The 25,735-nt window shown below is 42.5% G+C and overlaps 1 protein-coding gene across 4 annotated transcripts in view; it reads left to right on the top strand.

Moving 5' to 3' along the window:
* stab2 (stabilin 2) overlaps positions 1–25,113 on the top strand; it is a 95,135-nt gene extending 70,022 nt beyond the window's left edge. For all 4 annotated transcript variants that reach the window (XM_079494586.1, XM_079494587.1, XM_079494585.1 and 1 more), the window contains 16 exons: positions 37–96; positions 1,124–1,247; positions 1,930–2,079; positions 12,267–12,359; positions 12,725–12,832; positions 13,677–13,870; positions 14,245–14,386; positions 15,082–15,215; positions 15,951–16,116; positions 17,991–18,097; positions 18,714–18,833; positions 19,184–19,330; positions 20,435–20,545; positions 21,790–21,921; positions 22,566–22,679; positions 24,411–25,113. In XM_079494586.1, the coding sequence (XP_079350712.1) occupies positions 37–96; positions 1,124–1,247; positions 1,930–2,079; positions 12,267–12,359; positions 12,725–12,832; positions 13,677–13,870; positions 14,245–14,386; positions 15,082–15,215; positions 15,951–16,116; positions 17,991–18,097; positions 18,714–18,833; positions 19,184–19,330; positions 20,435–20,545; positions 21,790–21,921; positions 22,566–22,679; positions 24,411–24,470 (1,962 nt within the window). In that variant the 3' untranslated portion in view covers positions 24,471–25,113. The remainder of the gene's footprint in view (positions 1–36; positions 97–1,123; positions 1,248–1,929; positions 2,080–12,266; positions 12,360–12,724; positions 12,833–13,676; positions 13,871–14,244; positions 14,387–15,081; positions 15,216–15,950; positions 16,117–17,990; positions 18,098–18,713; positions 18,834–19,183; positions 19,331–20,434; positions 20,546–21,789; positions 21,922–22,565; positions 22,680–24,410) is intronic.
* Positions 25,114–25,735: the final 622 nt, after the last annotated feature.

Genomic DNA, 25,735 nt, shown 5'->3' with positions numbered 1-25,735 from the left:
CATTAATTGCTTTCTTACTTTTCTCTGGCGTGACAGATGAATTGTGGGTCTTGCACATCCTCGGCGACTCGCTGTCCCAGCGGCTCAAAAGTAAAGGTACATATTCCTCACTGATCCATCCTTCCTTCCTTTGTTCTAGTGTTGATTTTGGCAGCAGATTTAGTTTTAGTCAGTCTTTTTGAATGGAATTCCATTTAGGTCATATTTTAGTCATCTGAAAGGTTTTAGTTTCTGTCTAGTTTTAGTCGACTATCAGAAGATTTTAGTCGCCTAAATCTACAGTTGATTGTGTCAACCAAAATGTGTTTCTGGCGGGCCTTGTTGGCATTGTGATGGCTGTTTTGTATGCTGTTTTTGTGTCAGTACTGTATGCTGTTTTTGTGTCAGTACTGTATGACTGTATGCTGTTTTTGTGTCAGTACTGTATGCTGTTTTTGTGTCAGTACTGTATGACTGTATGCTGTTTTTGTGTCAGTACTGTATGACTGTATGCTGTTTTTGTGTCAGTACTGTATGACTGTATGCTGTTTTTGTGTCAGTACTGTATGACTGTATGCTGTTTTTGTGTCAGTACTGTATGACTGTATGCTGTTTTTGTGTCAGTACTGTATGACTGCATGCTGTTTTTGTGTCAGTACTGTATGACTGTATGCTGTTTTTGTGTCAGTACTGTATGACTGCATGCTGTTTTTGTGTCAGTACTGTATGACTGCATGCTGTTTTTGTGTCAGTACTGTATGACTGCATGCTGTTTTTGTGTCAGTACTGTATGACTGTATGCTGTTTTTGTGTCAGTACTGTATGACTGCATGCTGTTTTTGTGTCAGTACTGTATGACTGCATGCTGTTTTTGTGTCAGTACTGTATGACTGCATGCTGTTTTTGTGTCAGTACTGTATGACTGCATGCTGTTTTTGTGTCAGTACTGTATGACTGTATGCTGTTTTTGTGTCAGTACTGTATGACTGTATGCTGTTTTTGTGTCAGTACTGTATGACTGCATGCTGTTTTTGTGTCAGTACTGTATGACCGCATGCTGTTTTTGTGTCAGTACTGTATGACTGCATGCTGTTTTTGTGTCAGTACTGTATGACTGTATGCTGTTTTTGTATGCTGTCTTCAGGAGGTTAAAAAGTGTGATTTGCCCATGATGTACATCAGTAAAAACACGGGCTGTCAGGCCATATGCACGGTCAACTTCTGGCAGTCAAAGTGTTGTGCCGGCTACTACGGACGCGACTGTCTCGGTAAGACTCACACAAAAAGCTCAATATCTTTTGATGTATATTTTATAGATTGTTTGCTTTTCTATTTTCTTATCACATAGTGTTGTTTACAATGTCCGATGAGCTGATCAAAATACATTTGTACTCTTTTGTACCTGTGCACAAGACGTAACAATAAAGAACTGACTATGGTGCTTGAAATTGGACTTGACTAGGGTCAAGTTACAATAATGCATTCATCATGGAGTGACTGGCTCATAATGATGTAAGTCAGGAGTTCTCAAAGTGGGGTCCTTGATGGTGTTAATATAGCATCACAATCAATTCAACTATGTTAACCCTGTACAGTGCTGTTTGAAATTAGCTCATATACTGTACGTATAATGCTCTGAAAAATATTTTTGAAACATTTTAACGACACAAGTTTGGTGTAAAAATAAGTAGGCAAAATTTGAGAAGCAAAACAGAATCCCACACAATGTCTTCGCTTTAGAGCAAAAAGGGTTTACTGCAGGTACAATGTTTTGGTCGCAGCTACTGTATACAGTCCCTGGCACAAAATAGTTTTTAGATGGGCGTCCGCTCCGTGGCCCAAATTCATATTAATTTGGGGGTTTCTGACATGAAAATGTTTGATCTAAGTATCAGAGTATAAACCTGAAACACACAGGACACATTGACATATTTCACATGTTTTCCCCAGCTTGTCCTGGCGGTGCAGGGTCTGTTTGCAGTAACCACGGAAAGTGCGATGACGGTCACCTAGGTAACGGCACCTGTAAGTGTGACGCGGGTTTCCAGGGCGTGGCTTGTGAGCGCTGTAATGACGATCACTTCGGACCAGACTGTGCAGGTACATTACCGCATGTCGAGATTTCATAGCCACTTACTCTACTAACAAGGGGGCACGGTGGCGCAGTCGGTAGCGCTGTCGCCTCACAGCTAGAGGGTCCCGGGCTCACACTCCTCATGTGTTGAAGGAAGCATGAGCTCAGTTCGGGGCTCTCCCCAGGTCGGCAGGGGCAGAGTAGAGCACCAGGTTTACAGCTTAGGCAAATGGCACAGGCACGTTGGAAAAAAATACTAACTTTGTTGAATAGGCTCTATGCACATGCATACCATGTTGGAAATACTGGACAGGTCTTACCAATGATACTAATTGTCTCCACCAGGCCGAAGGCATGGGGAGAGAGTATGTTTTGCACTCCGTCCGTCCGTCCGTCCGTCCGTGTGTCCGTGTGTGTGTGTGTGTGTGTGTGTGTGTGTGTGTCCGTCCGTTCGTCCTTCTGTCTGTGAACAGCTAATCTCCGGCACCGTTAACCCGGTCGATGCCAAATTTTGCACACACAAAAAATGCACACACACTCAGGGAGTGTGTGTGCATTTTCCACAACGGCCTGTTATAGCGCCACCAGGAGGCCGATTTGTGCAAAACAAGTTTTTGGACAGTACACCTACAGATTTTGTCCAAACATCACGCAAATTGGTACACAGTCTCTCTAGATCCATTCAACGAAACAGGTCTTTCAGATTTCTCAGACTCTATCCTGATTGGCTAAGATTGGCTTCCAAAGTTCTCAGGAGTGCTCAGTTTCAAACAAAATGCTGCAAATCATGAACACATCATGTGATTTCCGTGGAATTGTGCACGCACATTCCCACTAGGCCGAGGAAGAAATGCCACATGAACATTTTCAACTCAGCCTCATGGTGGCGCTATAACTGGAAGAACTCTAACTGCACGGATCTGTGGATAACTTTGTATGCCAACTCCCTAGAGGCCAAGGAAAAACCTTTGCCTGGAATTTTTTCACATCTGCTCTTTATAGCGCCACCAGGAGGCCGACATATGTAAAACACATTTTCTAATATTACTCCTTCAGATTTTATTCAAATTTCACGCAAATCGGTACACATTCTCTTCATAGTCATATGATCAAGAAGGGTTTGTTTGATTTCTCATAATCCACCCTCATTGGCTACAATTGGCTTCTAAACTTTTCAGGAGTAGCCCGCTTTGTAAATCGCCACAACTACTCAATGCAGCGTCGGATTGTGGTGAAACTGTGCATGCATATTCCCACTAGGCTTTGGAAGAAATGCCACTTGACAGTTTTCAAATCAGCCTCATGGTGGCGCTACAACAGGCCAAGCCGCGTCTCACACACACACACACACACACACACACGTTTATATTGCTCCTAAACATTTTGCCAAACATCACACACACACTCCTATCCTCCTGGTGGAGACCTGTGCCCAGAAGGGCACTTTTTCTAGTTGGAATTTATTTTACCCTCAAGGTGGCACTAAATCAACATATGTACTATTAATCTCCTAAGGAGAAAGAAGATTCACACAGCAAATTCCATGGCAATAGTGTTCAACATATCTTGTTGTGGAGAGACAGACATAAATCCAGACTTACAGCCATGCAGAACAGAACCCTGTGAGCAGTAATAGCTTACGTATTGTAATGATACTAGCTGCAATGATGATGAGGTAAGAAGAGGGAGGGAGAGAGAGAGATATAACTAATAAAGAACTACAAGTTTGTATACTGTAGCTCCCAGCATTTTCCTGGAGTTTATAGCAGCAAACGTATAGCGCCATTTAAACGAGAGTATTAGAGAACATGATAATGATGAAGACAATAATAGTAAGAGACTAGCCAGTAGCGACTTTACTTGTGAAGGTTAGAAATACACTGGAACAGAAACAACACAACCAAATGGTGCAGTCAAAAAAGTGTTCACAATGACAATATATGTGCATTATATGTTTACTACCCACTACAACAACATTCAACTGTATTTATAGGTACAGTCCTTTATGAAACAAAGTTACAAAGTGCTTTACAAAAAAAAAAAAGATAAACGATAGCAGAATAAGACAAGAAATAGCATGATGAGATGAAAAGAAAATAGTGTGAAATGGCATTATATAGTTATTCAGTTGGTCGGTAACTTTAAATATAGGGATCAATTAATAAATCTAAGTTGTCACTTTGTAGCCTACTTGATGAATGAATATCTTGGGAGTTCACTGTGTGATTACCGGTATTTATGTATCTTCTATAGGTTTAACACAGGTCAGCTTGCCAGTCTTTTGGCAGAGGTAGAGCAGAGGCTGAACAAACCCAGTGACCATAGAAATGTATACTGCAATCCCACGTAAAATAAGGTCTTGATCTAGCCCTTGAATGCAAAAAATAAAAAAAATGCACCAAAGTAAGTAACTTCCTAAAAATGACCCCAAGATCAGGCAGATGATAATGAAGGCTCTCCTCTTCATGCTGTTGTCCCTCTCCCTCCCCGTCTCCCCTGGCCTGGGCTGTTTCAGAGCCCTGAGAACGGCCAGGCTGCACAACAGCATGACTGACATGAAAAACAGGAATTCACTCAAATAAGCGTAATAAATTATCATATTAGCCAGCATGGATATCAGAACATTTAACAGCGAAGCTCCAATAATGACCAACCAGGCCACCACGGAGCAAGCCACCCTGTACCTGAGGGGTTTGTACTTGAGGAAGATCACTGGGTGAACGACTGCCATGAACCTCTCTACGCACATACAGCACTGGAAGACGGGACGTCCGGTAAACAGCAAACCATAAACGAATATTGCAAGCTGGATAATGTTATTATTGATATAAGCCGGAAGATATAACACGCTGAAGATGATCTCACATACGCTCAGATTGAGTGTGAAGAACTCTGAGGCCATTGTTCCAGCTGGTCCGGTTAATACCAGCCACATAACCCAGCTGTTGATGGGGACTCCCAGGACCAGGTTGATTGTTGTGCTGGTGATGACTACAATGTTCATGTTCATGCTGTAGATGGAGGACTCATTTGACGCGTTCATCTTCCTGGCAGCTTTGATTGGAGTGCGCTCTGTCTTTTCACAATTCAGTAAATTAGTTTAGACAAACTAACAAAGGACAGTAAAAGACAGAGAGACAGAGACAAAGACAGAGAGACATAAGAGACACTTTGATTAGCTAAACTCCTCTGTAACATACTGTAATAGGATACATATCAAAACACATAACATGATACTAATCAAAACACCTTTACAACATAATACTAATAAAAAATAACTATAATACTGATAAAATGGTAGGTATAATACTTGCAACCAGACCTTGACCTGTTGTGTCCTCTTGTCTGTGCGCTTTGCTGTCCACACATGCACTTTTGAAGGAGGCTGATATGCAAAATAGTTATCATATTCTGAGTCTGACAGGGCATCAGTGTTCATTTGCATAACAATTTAGATGAATTGAAACAGTGAGTAATGTAGATGAAATGCAAAATAATTAGAAATGGAAAGTGGTACCTCTTGACTTTATATATAAATATACAGTATTATATTATATTCCGATATCTTAAAATTAGTGCTTATATTTTCTATGTGGTTTTTGCTATCATTGTGCAGCGAGATTGGTCTGTGACAATAGGACATCATTTTAAATATAATTTAAACTTTGACGAAAGATAGCTCATAATACAGTATAGATAGACAGACAGACAGATACGGCAGTGGTGCCACCACTATGTCTACAGTAAATGTCTGTTACAGATGTAATCATCGGTTTATTTAGCCTACATCTCCCTCCATGTACTGTCAGCCTAGACAATATTGTGCCACTATAATGTAAAGTTGGTGGTTTGTTTGCATGCATATTTATTGTGGTGCAGATTGGCTCTCATAACAGGTTGGATGGGCTGTACATACTGTACATTTAAATATAAATAAATAAAAAAAAGTCTTCTGAAAGAATATATATTCAAAGATTTGTGCCACATTTTCACGATTTTTCAAAAATAGCAGACGAGCTACGAGTGGCGCTACGAGTGGCGCTACAAGTGGCGCGGAGAAAGTAGATTCACACAGCAAATTCCATGGCAATGCTGCCAATTATAGCTTTCAACATAGACAGACAGAAATCCAGACTTACAGTCATGCAGGTATTTAAACAGAACCCTGTGAGCAGTAATAGCCTACATAATGATACCAGCTGCAATGATGAGGTAATGCAAACCAGAGGGTGCAGAGGAGGGAGGGAGAGAGAGAGAGAGAGATTTCACTAATAAAGAACTACAAGTTTCTATAGCCCCCAGAATTTTCCTGCAGTTTCTAGCAGCAAACGTATAACGCCATTAAATCGAGATTATGAGAGAACATGATAATGACGAAGACAACAATAGTAAGATACCTAGCCAGTAGCCAGTTTACTTGTGAAGGTTAGAAATAGCCAACACTGGAACAGAAACAAGTTAACAACCCAACCAAATGGTGCAGCCAAAACACATCATATTACACGCCTACAAGTGTCCACAATGACAAAATGTGCATTATATATTTTCCTACCCACTACAACAATATTCAACTTTATTTATAGGCTACAGCCCTTTTAGAAACAAAGTTACAAAAAACAAAACAAAACTAAATGCTTTACAAAAAAAACAAACCGCAGAATAAGACAAGAAACTAGAAAAATGGTATAGTATAAAATGGCATAATATACAATACATATAGTTGTGTGTATATTCTTGGTCTTGGTTATAGTACATTATAGACTTGGTTTGTTACGTCTTTTCAACATTGCGTGGTATTCTGAGGCAGTGCAGAGGGAGTGGCAAACCGGGGTGCTGATCCCACTGTTTAAAAAGGGGGGTCAGAGGGTGTGGTAAATGGTGCATTCATATAGCGCCTTTATCCAAGGCGCTTTACATAGATTGTGCATTACATTCACCCATTCACACACACATTCACACACTGATGCCGGAGGAAACCATGCAAGGCACCAACCTGCACATCGGGAGAAATTAGGGGTTCAGAGTCTTGCTCAAGGACACTTCGACCCTAACTCCGGGGGAGCCCGGGTTCGAACTGGGAACCTTGTGGTTTCCATCCGGTCACTCTACCCCTGTGCCACTGCCACCCTGTGTGCCAACTACAGAGGTATTACTCAGCCTCCCTGGGAAAGTTTACGCCAAGGTACTGGAAAGGAGGGTCCGGCCTATAGTCAAACCTCAGATTCAAGAGGAGCAATGTGGATTCCGTCCTGGCCGTGGAACTGACCAGATCTATACTCTTGCCTGGGCGTATGCATATCCCGTCTACATGTGTTTTCGGTGGGGGGTTGACTTCCACCAGGGTTGTGCATTGTCACCTATCCTGTTTGTGATTTTGCATGGACAGGATCTCGAGGTGAAGTCGTGGCGGAGAGTGTATACGGCTAAAGGTTGCATCACTGCTTTTTGCAGATGATGTGGTCCTGATGGCACCATCGGTCCAAGACCTTCAGCTCTCACTGGACCAGTTCGCAGTCGAGTGTACGTCGGCTGGGATGAGGATCAGCATCTCCAAATCTGAGGCCATGGTTGTCAGCAGGAAACCGATGGATTGTGCAGTCCAAGTAGCTAATGAGACATTACCCCTGCAGGCGAAGGATTTAAGTATCTCGGGGGCTTGTTCACGAGTGAGGGGAGGACGGAGAAGGAGATCAGCCGGGGAATCGGAGCGGCAGGGGCAGTATTGCAGTCGCTGTACTGCACTGTTGTGACAAAAAGAGAGCTGAGCCAAAAGGCAAATCTCTCTGTCTACTGTGCAATCTTCGTACCTACTCTCACCTATGGTCATGACGTGTGGGTCAAGACCGAAAGTCAAGAATAAGGTTGCGAATACAAGCAGCTGAAATGTGTTTTGCTCCGGTGGGTGGCTGGCATCTTCCTTAGAGATAGGGTGAGAATTTCAGTCACACGAGAGACGTCCCACTAGGAGGAGACCCCGGGGCAGACCAAGGCGCAGTTGGAGGGATTACATCGACTCACTGGCCTTGGAATGCCTCGGGATCCGCCAGGAGGAAGTTACTAATGTTGCTCTGAAGACGGAAGTCTGGAGCTCTCTGGTGCTGCTCCAGTGGCTCACTTCCTTCCTAGACTACAATTCCCATAATGCTTTGGTGCACTGCTCCTCCTTGTGGATAGGGTGAGGGCTGTCTTACTGAGACAACATGTAGACCAGACACTGCTGAAATCTAAAATATCTAAAACCACATATTACACACATAAAGACCCCCAGGAAAGTATTCTAAATCTTCTAAACGTCATTAACATATTTGTTTTTGGTGAAGTGTCCCTTTAACTGTCTACTAGTCATCACTTTGTAGCCACTTGATTAACTAATATATTAGGAGTTCACTGTGTGATTATTTATGTATCGTCTATAGGTTTAACAGATGCTGAACCAACCCACTGACCATAGTGATGAACATACAGCAAGTGCTTTAGCTGGTGTCAGGTGAAAAGAGTTTTTGAGTGAGAATAATGCACCAAATAAAGAAAGTTTCCCACACATGACACCATGATCAGGCAGATGATAGTGAAGGCGTTCCCTCTCCCTCCCCGATTCCCCTGGCATGGGCTGTTTCAGAGCCCCAGAACAACATGAAAATGATGTGTACACAGGTGTGCAGCATCCACTTTAAATGAGGCGGTGTGAGCATGACTGCTGCCCACATGTTTTGGTTTTGCTGCTCATGTCGTCCATCTCCTCCAGCTAAGTTTATCCTGCAGGGAACATGACAGACCTGCCATCTCATGTTTCATCTGCTCTGGCAGAGATGGATTTGTGTATTGGTCCGACTTCGGTGAACTTACCCTTCCCGCAGCAATGTGTGTGGCGACAATAAGGCAACAATTGGTGGAGGTGAGGCCGTCTTTGCCCCTGGCTGTGTGTGTTGGGTGCCGTGGCCTGTGACGCAGGTCAGGGGGTGCCGCAGAATACTTTGATAATGTTTGGAATTTATCACTTCAGTTTAACCACTTAAACAACAATTTAGTCAAATAAATTGACCTGATTTGCTCTGTACCTTTGCTGCATTCTTTTTCAATCTACACCGAATCTCTTCGCCCCAAAACAGCTGATCAAGCAAGCCCACAACACAATAGGGATGCTGGGGTACATGTGGTTAAACGTCAAGTATAAAGTTATTAATTTTCAAACTGTCATAATGAAAAGGGATATCGACACACGCGTTCCACACCCCCACAGGGAGTGCAGTGCCCGGCATCAAGTCGGTCGGACCCACGGTTCTCCAGAACCACCACAAAAGGCTTTGGTCAGGCTTTGCCAGTGGGCCTAGTCAGCCTAAATCCCCTCACCTGTGCAATTTCGAGCCTCTGCCTCAGCCAATTGATTGCCATGGCAACCACACACCTGCCAATTGATACTTTATCAGTCCACTTTTCACAGTCAGTTTGCACTCTTCACACACAGGCAGACAGACACATACAGAGATCTCCATGTGGGACACAGACAAACAGTAATACAAATGGTTGCTATGACAAGTTGACAACGGGTATTATTAGGTTATTCCCAAGTTGCATCGTTCCCAAGTAGGCCGGTGGCCGACGGGCACGTACAAGGGGAGGCATACTATGGTCCGACAGAGCATTGGTTCGACATGCGTCCGCACCTCGGACTAGCGCCTGCTCCCGTGCTTGCGGTTATGGTTAGGTTAGGGGTTAGGGGTATCGGATCAATGAATCGTCGGACCAAACACATGTAACCACGTACAAGTCTAGTACATGTAAGGTGCTGTAAAGTCACAATGTAACTCCCCCTTAGTTACATTGCGACTTTACAGCATGCCATGGATGAAAAAGATATTTACAGGGCCCAGACCTGAGCCAAAAGTGTTTGAGAACTAGTGTCTATAGAGACTATACTCTAGTCCCGGAAAAGGGTCACAATCCTGTAATACAAGGGAATGATTCACATACATATCTGAGCTTAAATTGGCACGCAAATGTGAAATAGTCCACATATTCAAATATATATTATTAGTTAGTTGTTAGTTTTGCAAATATATATTATCTCTACAGCAGCAGTTCCCAAACTATAAGGAATTGCTTTCATTTTGGTTCATGGTCACATAATTGTCTCCACCAGGCCGAAGGCATGGGGAGAGAGTATTTGTCTCCACCAGGCCGAAGGCATGGGGAGAGAGTATGTTTTGCACTCCGTCCGTGTGTCCGTGTGTCCGTGTGTCCGTCCGTCCGTGTGTCCGTCTGTGAACAGCTAATCTCCGGCACCGTTAACCCGGTCAATGCCAACTTTTGCACACACACTCCCTGGATGCCAACGATGAACCTCTGCCCCAAAATTTCCAGAACGGCCTGTTATAGCGCCACCAGGAGGCCGCTTTGTGCAAAACAATTTTTTGGACATTACACCTACATATTTTGTCCAAACATCACGCAAATTGGTACACAGTCTCTCTAGAGCCATTCAATGAAACGTGTTTTTCAGATTTCTCAGACTCCATCCTGATTGGCTAAGATTGGCTTCCAAAGTTTGCAGGAGTGCTCAGTTTCAAACAAAATGCTGAAAATCCTGAACACATCGTGTGATTTTCGTGAAATTGTGCACGCACATTCCCACTAGGCCGAGGAAGAAATGCCACATGAACATTTTCAACTCAGCCTCATGGTGGCGCTATAACTGGCCGAAAAGTGTTTTTACCTCTAACTGCACGGATCTGTGGATAACTTGAGTATGCCAACTCCCTAGAGGCCAAGGAAAAACCTTTGCCTGGAATTTTTCACATCTGCTCTTTATAGCGCCACCAGAAGGCCGACATATGTAAAACACATTTTCTAATTTTACTCCTTCAGATTTTATCCAAATTTCACGCAAATCGGTACACATGCTCTCCATAGTCATGTGATCAAGACGGGTTTGTTTGATTTCTCATAATCCACCCTCATTGGCTACGATTGGCTTCTAACCTTTTCAGGAGTAGCCCGCTTTGTACCCGTTTTGTACAAATCGGCACAACTCCTCAACGCAGCGTCCGATTGTGGTGAAACTGTGCATGCATATTCCCACTAGGCTTTGGAAGAAATGCCACTTGACAGTTTTCAAATCAGCCTCATGGTGGCGCTACAACAGGCCAAGTCACGACACACACACACACACACACACACACACACACACACACACACACACACACACACAAAACCCCAAACAAACATGTTTATATTACTCCTAAACATTTTGCCAAACATCACACACACTCCTATCCTCCTGGTGGAGACCTGTGCCCAGAAGGGCACTTTTTCTAGTTAAGTCTCTGTTTCATAATGGTCAAACAGAGTCAGGGTGCTGTGTGCGTACTGGCCCACTGGAAACACTATTATGATATTGGTAAGACCTGTGCAGGAAATAAGGAAGAGGTCCAATTTTGTTCCTGGCTATTTTCACAGAATGTACAGTACATGCCCAGAGTATAGGTACTGTATAGAGTTAACATATGACCTGACCAGAATAAGCACTCCATGGTTCAAATGGTCATTGTATTCTTTAGTCAACTGGTCAATCTTTATCCAGTCGCAGAACCTTACACTGGTATCTTTGAATTTATAGATCCATCCTTGGACCGCTGCCCAGTTATCTATCCTCTTACATGTAGCCTATACTCCCAGCAGTGGTGGAAAGTAACTAAGTACATTTACTTAAGTACTGTACTTAAGTACAATTTGATTATTATTATTATTACAAAACATACATACACTTCAGCCCCATACACATTTCGGCCATTTGACAGGTATGTTCTTTTCTTTTTTCCTTAACACACCTACTAAAGAGTGCCAGGATTTTTTTCTCCCCTAAAAGTATTATTATATGTTTATACTAGGAAGAAGGTTATTTGTTTTCAAAAATGTGTACAGAAAGTGTTAAAATTATGTTTTTATGTGGCCACACCCACCAGTTCATGAAGTATGGTGTTGTATGATAATGGGGAGGGGTTAGGGTTATGATGTCACAAAATGGGAAGAAACCAGGAAGAAACCAAAAGTATGCAAGGAAGTCATATTTGAATATTATAACCACACCTGGGGGTCCATAAGAGTAATGTTAAGTCCATACTTGGACACATACAAAACAAAAAAAGCACACAAATCACGGCACTCAATCTTTAATATCTGCATCCTGAGCTGTGCTTTACCATCCCATCCCCAGCCTGTAACTGCACGGAGCACGGCTACTGTGAAAGGACGGGTGTCTGTTTCTGTCAGGAAGGCTGGACCGGGAAGAGCTGCGAGACCCAACTAGGTATGTGAGACGGCATTCACCAAACACAAATTAAATTAGAACATAGTAGTGAAAATAGCCGATTTACACGCTCACAACGTGGCGCAAAGCGACATGTTGTGAGCTTGTGAATCTGCTATTTTCACTAGTTTGGGTCGCGGGAGAATGTCTAATTTCTAATTGTCTCGTGCACGGCTTCAACTTGTAGTGTCAGCAAACAGCTTTGCCGACACTACAAGTTGAAGCCGTGCGCAATCGTCATTTCCATCCACCAGCTGTTAAAAACCCGGAAGAGACGCCTGCCCTAGGCCCAAGTTCTTTCCAAAATGGCATGTGTGCATAGAGCCCATTGTGTGACTTTTAATGTGTGTCCTGTTTCCCGATAGCTGACGTCCCCCAGTGCTCCCCGGTGTGCTCTCCAAAGGGTGTGTGTAAGGAGAACAACACGTGTGTGTGTAGACCTTTCTACGTTGGAGACGGCTTCACCTGCACAGGTACTGCAACTGTACCATTCATCACTCAGTGGTGGAAAAAGTACTCAATTGTTTTACTTAAGTAAAAGTATCAGTACTGCAATATAGAACTACAGTACTGTATATACTCCGTTACAAGTAAAAGTCAAAATGCACTTGAGTAAAAGTAGCCTACAAAAGTATTGGCGTACTGTACTTAATGTACCAAAAGTAGAAAGTACTCACTATGCAGAAATGCAGAATGTCCCATTTCAAGTTGTCAACTGTACAGTATACTTGAATATTTTGAAAATAGCAGATCTGCAAGTTTCAGTGATGCTTGCAGAACTCGACTTTGTCTTGTTCCTGACCAGTCACAGTAAAGCACACCCTCTCGAGTAATATTGCCTAATTAAATCTCTGCTGGATTGGAATCCTGTAACATACTCTAGGACACGCTCCAGTGACTGGCTCACACACAGTAAACACTGAACTGGGAAAAGAAGACTTTTGTTTTAGTGCCCCAACCACTTGGAATGAGCTACAGCTTAAATCAAAGATCTGTTGTGTCTGCAACTGCTTTCAAACGTATGTTGTATCACACGATATGAGAACATTTCTGTTTTGTTTTGTTTTGCCTTACCATTGATGTATTTATGTGAAAATGAAATTGTACTGTGATGTATCTCGAGCCTCGTTAACATTGCAAATGAGGGAAACCTCAATGTCTTAAGAACGCACGCACGCACGCACGCACGCACGCACGCACGCACGCACGCACGCACGCACGCACGCACGCACGCGCACAACAAAATGGGGGAGAATGTTCACTCCATACCAATTACACTCCATACTGTGCATCTCTCTCTCTCTCTCCTGCCTCTAGTGGCGGACATATGTAGCATCTGGAACGGAGGCTGTGCTAAGGTGGCCAAGTGCAGCCAGAAGGGGGAGAAGGTGAGCTGCACGTGTCCCAAGGGACACTCGGGGGACGGCTTCTCCTGTCAGCCCGTGGACCCCTGCGCCTCGGAGGAGAACGGAGGCTGCCACGAGCATGCCACCTGCACCATGACAGGGCCGGTATGTGAGAAGAACCACGCACGTTTTGGAGTTGTTTACGCACTGGATACTTTGTCATACGACGAATAGCGAAAGTAGCCGCCGATCTACAAGTTCGTTTGAGCCGCCGATCTACAAGTTTATGGAACTTGTAGATCTGCTATTATTGACAATTTGTATAAATAAATAAATAAAGTTCTAGAAGGAAAAAGACCATGACAAAAGCGGTCCACTGTAAAAAAAGAAAAAACAAATTCTTAACTTATTTTAACTTTAATTTTCATTTGGGACTGTCTGAGTTACAAACGGTCTAAAAGACCATTGAGGATTTTACAGTGTGACAGCATGATTGGTGTCCTAATTGTTTGCGTGTGTCCTCCGGTCGTCACCACCAGGGGAAAAAGAGGTGCACGTGCAAGGACAATTACGTGGGCGACGGCGTGACCTGCCAGGTGAAGGAGCTGCCCGTCGATCGATGTCTCCAAAACAACGGCTTGTGTCACCAAGACGCCAAGTGCTCTGACCTCCACTTTGAAGGTACGGCATGAACACAGCGTCAGTGGTGGAACAAAGTACTCAAATGTTTCACTTAAGTAAAAGCATCAATTCTGTAATATACATAATTACAGTGTACTCCTGTCCGGAATTCAAAATGTACTAAAGTACAAAAGTATTGGCATACAGTTGTACTTAAAGTACCAAATGTTAAAGTACTCATTATGCAGAATGTCCCACTTCAAGTTTTCAAAATGTATACAAAATATTTCGAAAATGGCCAGAATGTACAGTATAGGGTATTTGTGTTTAATGTATGTTTTGTAATAATAATCAAAATAACTAGTAACTACAGTTTTCAAATAAACGCAGTGGAGTAAAAGTACAATATTTGCCTCTGAGACGTAGTGGAGTAGTAGTACAAATTTGATCTAATACATAACTATTAGATTATTCGAACTATTAGAGTAAACATATATCCTGAATTTCCATTTTGTTTATCTTCCTTATTCCTATTTTTGTTTTTTCAAAACTGTGTCAATAACAGCAATATCAACTCTACTGACTTTTACATTGTTGTTTTAAACTGTAACAAAACCTAAAACCCCATTTATACGTTGTCGATTCTTACATTACTTTGTTGATTTATACTTTGTCCATTTTATACTTTGTCCATTCATACTGTGTGTGTGTGTGTGTGTGTGTGTGCGTGTGCGTGTGCGTGTGCGTGCGCGCAGATGTGACAGCCGGTGTGTTCCACTACCGTTCAGCTACAGGACAATACAAGCTCAACTACACTGCAGCGCAGGAGGCTTGTATTGCGGAGGGCGCCACTCTAGCCACATACACACAGCTCGTCTATGCACAGCAGGTGAGGACGGTATGCCAATGCAGGGTTCTCAAACATGTAAGTGTACATGTCAAGGAACCCCATCTGAAAAGCTTTTGTGCCAGGGACCCCCAGAATAGAACTACACTGATTTTAAGAAGAGATTTGGTGGAGACTGAAAAAAGCGGTCCAAGTACAGAGCCAACTCAGCTCAGTTTACTAAAGTGCAATTCTCTTCCGATAAACTTTTTTTCTTTACCTGCTGTTCAGTGTTAATTTTGTCGACTAAAACTATGACGAAACCTATTCGACTACCTTTTTTCACTGATGAAAACTAAATAAAATCTAAGCTATGATGACTAAAACCACAGAATGACTAAATGTCATTTTCGTCAACAAATACAAAGTTACAAACTAGTCTGAAATGTTAGGGAGGGACTAGTGATCCAGTAGAACTAAAAGACAAGTATTTTTATGTTTGGTTGCGCTCGGGTGTTGCGCTCTGAAAATGGCTACAAGCTCACAACATGTCGCAGCGTGGCGTATTGTGAGCTTGTGGACCGACTATTTTCAGCGTGCAAGTGTAAAATCACTCATTACGGCGCCATCAAGGTCTGTCAAAAATACATTGTAGTTGACTCAACAGTAGCTACATTAAAACAAAAACATTTCAGATGACACAAAATTATGACTAAATCCAAAAACGAAATCAAAATTTGCTGTCAAAATCAACAGTGCCTGCTATTGAGACTATATTGTGGTTGTTTTTTTGTGCAGGCCGGCCTGAATCTGTGTGCAGCCAGCTGGCTGGACGAGGCCCGGGTCAGCTACCCCACCACCTACGCTAACCCCAACTGTGGCTTCGGCCACGTGGGCATCGTGGACTACGGCACCCGCAAGAACCTCAGCGAGACATGGGACGCCTTCTGCCACAGGGTGAAAGGTGAGACGTGACGTTTTGAGACGCTTAATTGTAGATATGCTATTTTTGAATTTCTTTAAAAAAAATCATTGAATCATTTTAACATCACACATCTTCTCTTCTGAGGGTCCCTTCTGAGGGTCCCTTCTGAGGGTCTCTTCTGAGGGTCCCTTCTGAGGGTCCCCTCTGAGGGTCCCTTCTGAGGGTCCCTTCTGAGGGTCCCTTCTGAGGGTAGGGTCTCTTCTGAGGGTCCCTTCTGAGGGTCCCTTCTGAGGGTCCCTTCTGAGGGTCTCTTCTGAGGGTCCCTTCTGAGGGTCCCTTCTGAGGGTCTCTTCTGAGGGTCCCTTCTGAGGGTCCCTTCTGAGGGTCTCTTCTGAGGGTCTCCACTATTAGTCTGGCAGCTGGGGGCGTGGAGTGGGACATTTGGTATATCGTTTTTTTTATTGGCCTAAAATATTGTCTATATCTATACATTCATGAATCCACCTGCTCACTGGCTGTCAGCATTGAGCAATTTATTTTATAGGAGGTTATATGTGACCTACATAAGGCAAAAAACACTCTTGGGCAAGTGGCTATGGCCGTTTTTACCCCAACCAACCAAATGAGCCATCACCACAATGTCATGAGGTCACCACGTTTGGGCAAGTGGCTATGGTCGTTTTTAGCGCAAGGAGTGTTTTTTCTGCAAAACTAATGCTTGGAATGGATTCAGAATCATGAAACCCCCCTAGTTTGACACGTCACATGCTAATTAAAGTTGAATGCCTTCCCAGCAAGCCAAATGACGTCATGATGATGTTATGATGACGTCCTCCGGTGACTCCAGTGACGTTCAGGACTAGGCCAGATCACAGCCCATATGGGGATGATCTTTACGTCATTTCCAGGACGTCTTCACCAGTTGAAATAATATAGCTTATTCTGGGCCAGATCTGACTAGTTATGATATGACTTAAGTTGATCTGGCCACGATCTGACTCTTTCTGATTCATCCATTAACGTCCGTCTTAGTGAGCAGAATTGATGTTGGTTGAAATCAGGTGATATTCTGGGCCAGATCTGACTAGTCTTGGTTTGACTTGATTTGGCCCCAATCGAGACGTCACTAATTCGTCCAGGTCCTGACCGTGCTTGCTGGGTTATATAGGCTGTTAATGGTATGGTCACATATATCCCCCTATATAAAAATTGCTCAATACCAACAGCCGGTATGAATGTACAGTATGTAGACTGACTGACCGTCCGTCCGTCCGTCCGTATGTAGGGTTAAAGTAATCTTTTTAGCTGGGGACCCCCTCAAGGACCCCTGGGTGTCCCCGGGCGGACCCCACTTCTTTGAGAAGCAGTACGTCATGTGTTGTTGGTACTATTACCTGTGAGAAGCAGTACAGTACGTCATGTGTTGTTGGTATACCTGTGTTGTGTTCCAGAGGTGCAGTGTGAGTGCTGATAACACCTGTGTTGCGTTCCAGAGGTGCAGTGTGAGTGCTGATAACACCTGTGTTGCGTTCCAGAGGTGCAGTGTGAGTGCTGCTAACACCTGTGTTGTGTTCCAGAGGTGCAGTGTGAGTGGTGCTAACACCTGTGTTGCGTTCCAGAGGTGCAGTGTGAGTGCTGATAACACCTGTGTTGTGTTCCAGAGGTGCAGTGTGAGTGGTGCTAACACCTGTGTTGCGTTCCAGAGGTGCAGTGTGAGTGCTGCTAACACCTGTGTTGCGTTCCAGAGGTGCAGTGTGAATGCTGCTAACACCTGTGTTGCGTTCCAGAGGTGCAGTGTGAGTGGTGCTAACACCTGTGTTGCGTTCCAGAGGTGCAGTGTGAGTGCTGATAACACCTGTGTTGCGTTCCAGAGGTGCAGTGTGAGTGCTGCTAACACCTGTGTTGCGTTTCAGAGGTGCAGTGTGAGTGCAAGGCGGGCTACATCGGAGACGGCTCCACCTGCACCGGCAACCTGCTGCAGGTCCTCAACTCCAGGCCCTCCTTCTCCAACTTCCTCACTGTGAGTTTATAATCCGGTTTACAACTCATCGTCCGTTCATGTTCGTTCATGTTCAACTTTGTGCAAAGTGAAGGGGAAAACCAGCTGATCTGGGATCATGCAAACAACAACAGTGTAGACAGAGGTATAAAGAAGCAAGATCATAGATAAAACGTAAAAGTCAAAACTTGAGCAGCGATAGTAATAAAGTGAAAAGTGTATCATGTGTACAGTGTGTTAGTGTAGAGAAATTCTAAAATTGACTTATTGACTTACGCAGGGAAAAAATGTAATAAAAACACAGACAATTTGCTTCTCTATAGGTAGGATATACATAGGCTACTGTATGTTGCAGCCAGTGGGAAAAACATACACAGGAAAATGAATACAATTAGAGAAAAAAGGACATAATCAAAGAAAGGGAATTCTGAGAGTAGTTGTATAATCAGGCTTGGAGAACAGTTCGTTGTTGATTGGCACTGGGTTTAGTACCGGGCTCCATGGACGGAGCTTTAGGCTTATATAAGCTCCAAGAGCCTGTGGATACTAGAAGTAGTTTACAAGGCACAGTGAATTCAAATGCCAAAAATGTAAAATAATAATGATAATTGCACTCTTTGTTGTTTTTCTACTCCAGCAAGTCCTGAACTACTCGCAGGTGTCAGAGTCTGGGAGAGAGTTTATGAAACGACTCGGTAACCTCAATGTGCAGTCCACTCTGTTTGTACCTGACAACACCGAGCTGTGGGAGAACCAGGTTGGATACAACTGCAAACTCTCTCTCTCTCTCTCTCTCTCTCTCTCGTACTCACTCATACAGTACACAATAAAAAATGTTGAGGCCAATTTATGCTTTTCTTTTTAAATACAATTCATTAGGTTCAAGTCACAGTACATCAAATATCGGAATCACTTCTGCTCAGACATAACCTAATTTTTGTTGCATTTAACAAACAACAATACTGAAACAAACAAAGCCACAAAGAAAAGAAGCACACAGACTAGGAAAAAAAAACAACCTTTGATGCAATTCATGCTTTGAGCGAATAGTGTTCACCACACTACTTGTCTTTCAATGTGCGCGCGTGTGTGTGTGTGTGTGCGTAGACTCTGTCCCACAGGGACGTAGAGTACCACCTGGCAGAAGGTCAGGTTCTGCCTCTCAGTGAGCTGAGGAACGGCAGTCGGATCAGAACCCGCATGGGCAGCCTCACCGTCTTTGGCATCGCCGACTTCCTCAACCCCACAGTTCTGGTGAGTTCTCTCTCTGTCGCTGCACTAGCAGCACTGGAATTATTTGGCTCTATGCACATACGCCATTTTGGAAATGACTACCTCCGGGTTTCTACTGAAGGCTCTGTTCCATTCTGGTCAAACAGAGTCAGGTTGCTGCTATTGTGTGTGTTGGCTCACTGGAAACACTCTGCTACCCCAGTGGGTCTCAAAGTGTCCTTGAGTGGGTTCCAAATAGCCCAGTTGATTGATCATTCAAATACACATGTTCTGAAAATCAACATGTTATAAGTGGTCAGATACTGGCAATAGAGGGTATGCGTGTGACATCATCATCAAACCAGGAAGTTATGCAGGAACGCCTACTCAGTGGCAAAAAACTACTTTCTGGCCTTGACAGCCCATACATCCACACAGAAAAGTCTTATCTGATTGCATTAAACAACATTAAACAATGTTAAACTCACTTTGCCTGTTGCTTTGCCACTCGATTTGCCACTCGATGTGCCATTCACTTTAAGCATGCGCATACTCTCTATAATGAATTGAGTACAATGAACCACAATGGAAACAAGTCTCTGGGGAATTGTTGTGTTATCCTTTTGCATAACCTTTGACTATACAATACTACATACCTGCACTGTTAATAATCATGCTAATAATGTATTGAATCAGTGAATGGGTGCGTTGCGGCCAGTGGGCTGATCCAGAAAGGCTTGGGGATGTACTGTAGTGTACACCACTGTGTCCCAAATTGTGGGTCGCGGACACATTTTTATGGGTCTCTTTATTTCTTGTTTCCCACATTTTGTTTTGAATTATTATTATTATTTCAAAACACACACTTGTTTTTTTTAATTCAAAACAAAATTCAAAATTTTCAGTAATTTCATGAAGAAATCTACGAAAAATCGAAGAAATTCCTTAAATTAGAAAACAAAATGTTTAAGAAGTAGTGAAAATAGCCCATCTACAAGCTCCCACTGCGGCGCGGAGCTTGTAGATCGGCTATTTTCACTAGTGTGGGTCCCTTGGCAAACTTCTATTTTATTTTTTGAGCTACGTTTGGGCACCGCTGATGTATGGCCTACGTCACACGTACACTGCATGCCGTTGTCTCCCCAGGCCTCCCGTTACATCAACGACCGCTTCATCACGGACTCCGACATCCTGGCGTCCAACGGGATCATCCACGTGCTCCGGGGAGCACTCAAAGCGCCACCTCCTCTGCAAACGGTGCGTGACCACGCGCAACGCACACACACACCTGAACACAGCCTTGTGTTTGCTCGAAGCTGACAGAGGCGCCGAGATGTGATCAGCATGCTGAATGCTAAATGCTTAATCCCTTTCAACCTGGCGCCACCAGATAGCTGAATGGGTAGAGAGGATACCTGGGTAACAGCAGTGGTGGAAATTAACTAAGTACATTTTATTAAAGGAGAATTCCATGCAAGAAGGCTTTTTACCTTTCTTACCTTTCTTTGTAGTCGTTACGTCCCCACCAAAGAGGTCCAGGTGTTTTTTTGTGCAAAAACTCCTTATTGGCTATTTCCCCTACCATAAGCCCTCAATGAATTGCATTGAATTGAATAGGTAATTGAATGAGGCTATGGGGTGTTGTGCTAATTCACTTATTTCCATCTAAATAAGTAGTAAAGTGTGCCGCTTGGGATATTATTTACATTATGAAGAGAGGATATATAAAAATAAAAATAAATAGCGAATTAGCACAACACCCCATAGCCCCATTCAATTCCCATTCAATGCAATTAATTTAGGGCAATAGGGGAAATAGCCAATAAGGAGCTTTTGCACAAAATAACACCTGGACCTCTTTGGTGGGGATGTAACAACTACAAAGAACGGTAAGAAAGCCTTTTAGTATGGAATTCTCCTTTAAGTACTGCACTTAATTAAGCACAATTTTGAGGTATTTTCTTTCTTTCTTTTTTACTTTTTTGTACTTTGTAGATTTTGATTATTAATACAAAACATACATTAACCACTACAGCCCTGTGTACATTTCGGCCATTTGAAAATAGCTGATCTAAGCTCAAAAAGATAGATAATATATTTTAAAACTTCTGAAACGGGACATTCCGAATAATGAGAACTTTACTTTCTACTGTTGGTAGTACATTTTGAATTCCGGACTTTTACTTGTTTTTCTATATTGCAGTATTGCTACTTTAACTTAAGTACAAAATGAGAGTACTTTTTCCCACAACTGGGTAACAGAAGGGACCATATATACCAGAACACTTAGGGACCTATTTCCGTCAGTGCTAAACCCCTTATCCCTAAACTTCTTTGCCTTTTTTACTATTTAAAAAAACATTTTTGAATAGTTCAAATAGCCGATCTACAAGCTCACAGTTTGTTGATCGGCTAGTTCAACAAACATTGTGCGTGGGTTCGTCCCGTGCCTTGAATATTGACTGTGTCTACGACTGATCGTCTGTCCTCTCTCTCTCCAGATTCCTGTGGCGCACAAGGCTTCGCTGGGAGTCGGGGCGATTCTGCTGGTGATGCTGGTGGCTGGGGTCATTTTTGTCGGCTACCATTTCTACACCCATAAAACGAAGCCCTTCCAGTTCCACTATTTTAAGGTATGTGTGTGACAAGCAAGCACCAGTGACAGCAGATCGGCTATTTTCAAGGAAGACATTTAGGGCTCAATTTTCGTCACCGCTAAACCCCTTATCCCTAAACTTCTTTGCCTTTTTTTTACTATTTTGAAAAACATTTTTGAATAGTTCAACTAGCCAATCTACATTGACACATTGTGAGCTTGTAGACTGGCAATTTTAACTATTCAAAAATGTTTTGCAAAATAATAAAAAAAAGGAAAAGAGTTTAGGAATAAGGGGTTTAGCGGTGACGAAAATGGAGCCCTTAATGTAGTCGTAGAGCGAAAACATCTGAGTTCGTCTTCATTCAGTTTTGAGCAGTGTTTGTTCATTTTCATTCATTGCCACAGTTTGACATCATCAAACCAATCCACTAATCCCTCGCAAACGTTTTTGTCTAGTTTTTGTGTTGAAAAAATTGTCATTGTTTATTTAGTCATAGTTTTAGTCATCACAGTTTAGTTTTGATTTGATTTTTTTGTCGCTTGTTTTGAGGTGGAGTCGAATGCATTTTTGGTAGCGCTGCTGCTGACCTCTGCACGCGTGTGTGTGTGTGTGTGTGTGTGTGTGTGTGTGTGTGTGTGTGTGTGTGTGTGTGCGTGTGCGTGTGCGTGCGTTAACAGGATGAAGGAGAAGAGCAGTCGTCCCCTCCTGACTGTGACCCCAGCATCTGTAACCCGGTGTACGACGGAGGTCCAGAGTCTGCTGCTGCTGAGCCCAGCTCCTCTGCTCCCCCTGTAGGTCACATCACGTTACTGTCTTTGAGTGATCAGGAAAGCATACTGTGTAACCACTATTACCATTATTTTATACTTTGGCTATTCAAAAATGGCAGATATACAAGTTCATAGCATGTCACTGCAATTTTTGAAAAATTGTGATTTATTTTACAAATCTTTCAATAAATATAGAACATCTTAAGATGGGGGTCTGCGGGCAAATATATGAAATTTTTGGGGTCCTTGACATGAAAAGGTTTGTCTGGTGGGAGGACTTCACGTCCGAAATGGTGACGACTGACAAGCTAACCAGATTAGTCTGGAACTAGGCTACAACCAACCAGGGCCCAGTATTCAAATATGGGGCGGGACATTGCCAGAAAAAAAAATCGAACACTGAGAGGGACGAGACTAATATCCACGCAGTGCGAGGCTAGGTTTGAGCACCAATGATATAGAAACAGAAAACTGTTAGGATTTAGAAGACATTTGTAGAATTGGCCTCAGGTCTTAATGGGTTAAGATGGCTTAAAAAAACAAAACTAAAAAGAAATGTGTGATGGTACAGATTAACAATTTAACACATATTATGCCAACCTCGAGATATCTTGTGGATAGCTATGTGATGCGCACGTGCGCGGTAATTGGTGTTTTTTGTGCTCAGAATGGGATAAAATGCCATCTTTATAGCCTAATAAAACATTAAACATTAATCGCGCTAAGAATATTAATCGTTAATCGCAAGTCTAGACTACAGCTATGGAGGGCAATCACTTCCGGGTCGAGCGGATGTGGCTCTTCTTCTTTGCTTATTTTGTGCATTTCACTGGCACTGGCCGCACGATCCCGCCTATGGTAACGGGAGGGAATGTGTTTAAAGAAAATGCTAAAAGGACAGCATAAAACCCTGCAGGGCTTACTTCCATTGTGTTCTGTTGTACTCAATTCATCATCAAGGCATACAATACAGTCTGACTGCCATGTGCTTCTCAAACATCTTCATGTCCAGCACCCATTTATAACATGTTGGGGGTGTAACAATACAGTTTAACATTGATATGATACGTATCACGATACATGGTTGACTATACAATACATGGACGATATTGGTTCATTATGGCAATCCGATACGATTCAATTATTTGAAATCGATACAGTAACTATTTAAAATACATTGACATTATTTTAAATTAAGTAATTAAACTCCTTTTTAAATTTTTCTTAAAAAAATTGCTAAATACCACGCACAAAATGTAGTATTAATACAATCGACTAATTGCATAGCAAAACGATTCGATATCGATTATTTGCATTGCAAAACGATACGATACATAGTCAATGTTGCTGTTTTCATTTCGATATACTTTTCGAGATTTTGAGTTGTTTGAACAATCATGCAGTGGTGTAAAGTAACTAAGTACATTTACTTAAGTACTGTACGTAAGTACAATTTGGAGGTATTTGTACTTGAGTATTTCCATTATAATTTTTGTATTGGATTAGGGTTTATCATTCTTTCACATTATCACGTGGACAGCAATTCACAATGCTGTCCTCAATCTAAGCTTAAATAGTTACTGGTTCTTTATCGAACCATTAAAATAAATGGTACTTTACAGAACTGTGGTTTGAAAGGTTATTTCTGGAACCAAATGGTTCTTCTGTGGCATCACTCTGAAGAACCAATTTTGGATCCATGGTCGGCACCGTTATTTTTCTGTGTGGCTGACGAATAGCTCTTGTTCACAGGCAGAGGACAAGCATGAAGTGGTGAACGGTGGCCCCTACGACCTACTCCAGGACAGCTAAGAGGCCCCTGTTCTTCTGGCTAGGAAACCCTGTTAGCTACCGGAAGTCGTGTGGTATGGACATGACATGCTACTGAACCTTGCACGCCACCGTAAACAAGCATTTGCAAACTAAGGAAGGCTGCACCGAGAAAGGGACGTTTCTCCTCTTAACTACTAGCAATTGCTGACATCTTTTTATGATGAGAAAGGGCATGGTTCCCAGAGGCCTTAGAGGAAGATCAAGGAACAGACAATATCGCCAAAATGTATCACATTTTGAGATGAGATACATGGAGTTTATCTTGCATCCAGAACAGCCGTTAAGGTACAATCGGGATCTCACCAACACTGATTGACCAAATGGATTCTGCCTACTTACAGACAGTTATCAATGTTTTCACGTCTAGTTTTGCATGTTTTAGCTCTATCCATCAAATGTTCATCTTCTCCTTGTTCTTCACACATTTTAACTCCACATGTTCTCTCATGGTTGATTGTTTTCTTCATACTGTATAAGTTTCTCTGTATATTGATTCTGAAGAGTACCAATGAGTATTAGGAATTGTTAAAAGTCCCCATGGTGTCAGGGGGTCATTTGATTAAATGTATATTCACCAAATATCACTTCAATAAATGACAGATATATTACTTTGTTAATGAAATTCTACATTGTACTTGTTTATGTATTATTACAAGTGCAGAATTCATTCCAATAGTCAAATCAGTTTTTGCTAGACATATTAAGGAACCATCGACCAGCAAACGGTTCTTATGAAAAGTAAGAAAGAAGGTTACACCGCAAAGTGTAAGCAAGTAATGCTCACAACTAAACCAAATTACATCTATGGTGCGTAAAGAAAAATATATTTTTTTGCTGATTACTCCAATGGTGAAAGAAATCTCAACGGGGGTGTATACAAGTATTAGTATAAAAGTTGTATCCTAAGTTGAGATTTAGTTACCTCATTTTGGTGTTGAAGGTAATAATTGATTTATACTTCGTAAGATGCACTGTGAGCTTGTAGATCTGTTATTTTGGATGCACTAAAATTGACTCACTACATCTTCCTTGTGTGCGTTGCATTTCTATCTCTGGTGCTGTTCACAATGGATTTGTGTCACTTGCATGCCAGGAACAACAGATTTTAGCTTGAAAATATAAATTGTCTCTGGGTTTTAGACATGTTAAACGTCTATGACCGTGATAGTTGTTCATTGAAGGCAGATGGGATCTTGAAAGTGTCCCATATTTTGTGCATGTCACTGGGCAAAATCTTTCTAAAA

Source organism: Electrona antarctica, assembly GCF_951216825.1.
Source record: "Electrona antarctica genome assembly, chromosome: 23".
Classification (NCBI taxonomy): domain Eukaryota; kingdom Metazoa; phylum Chordata; class Actinopteri; order Myctophiformes; family Myctophidae; genus Electrona; species Electrona antarctica.
The sequence above is the reverse complement of the archived record's forward strand: the minus strand, read 5'-3'. Positions and strand labels throughout refer to the sequence as shown.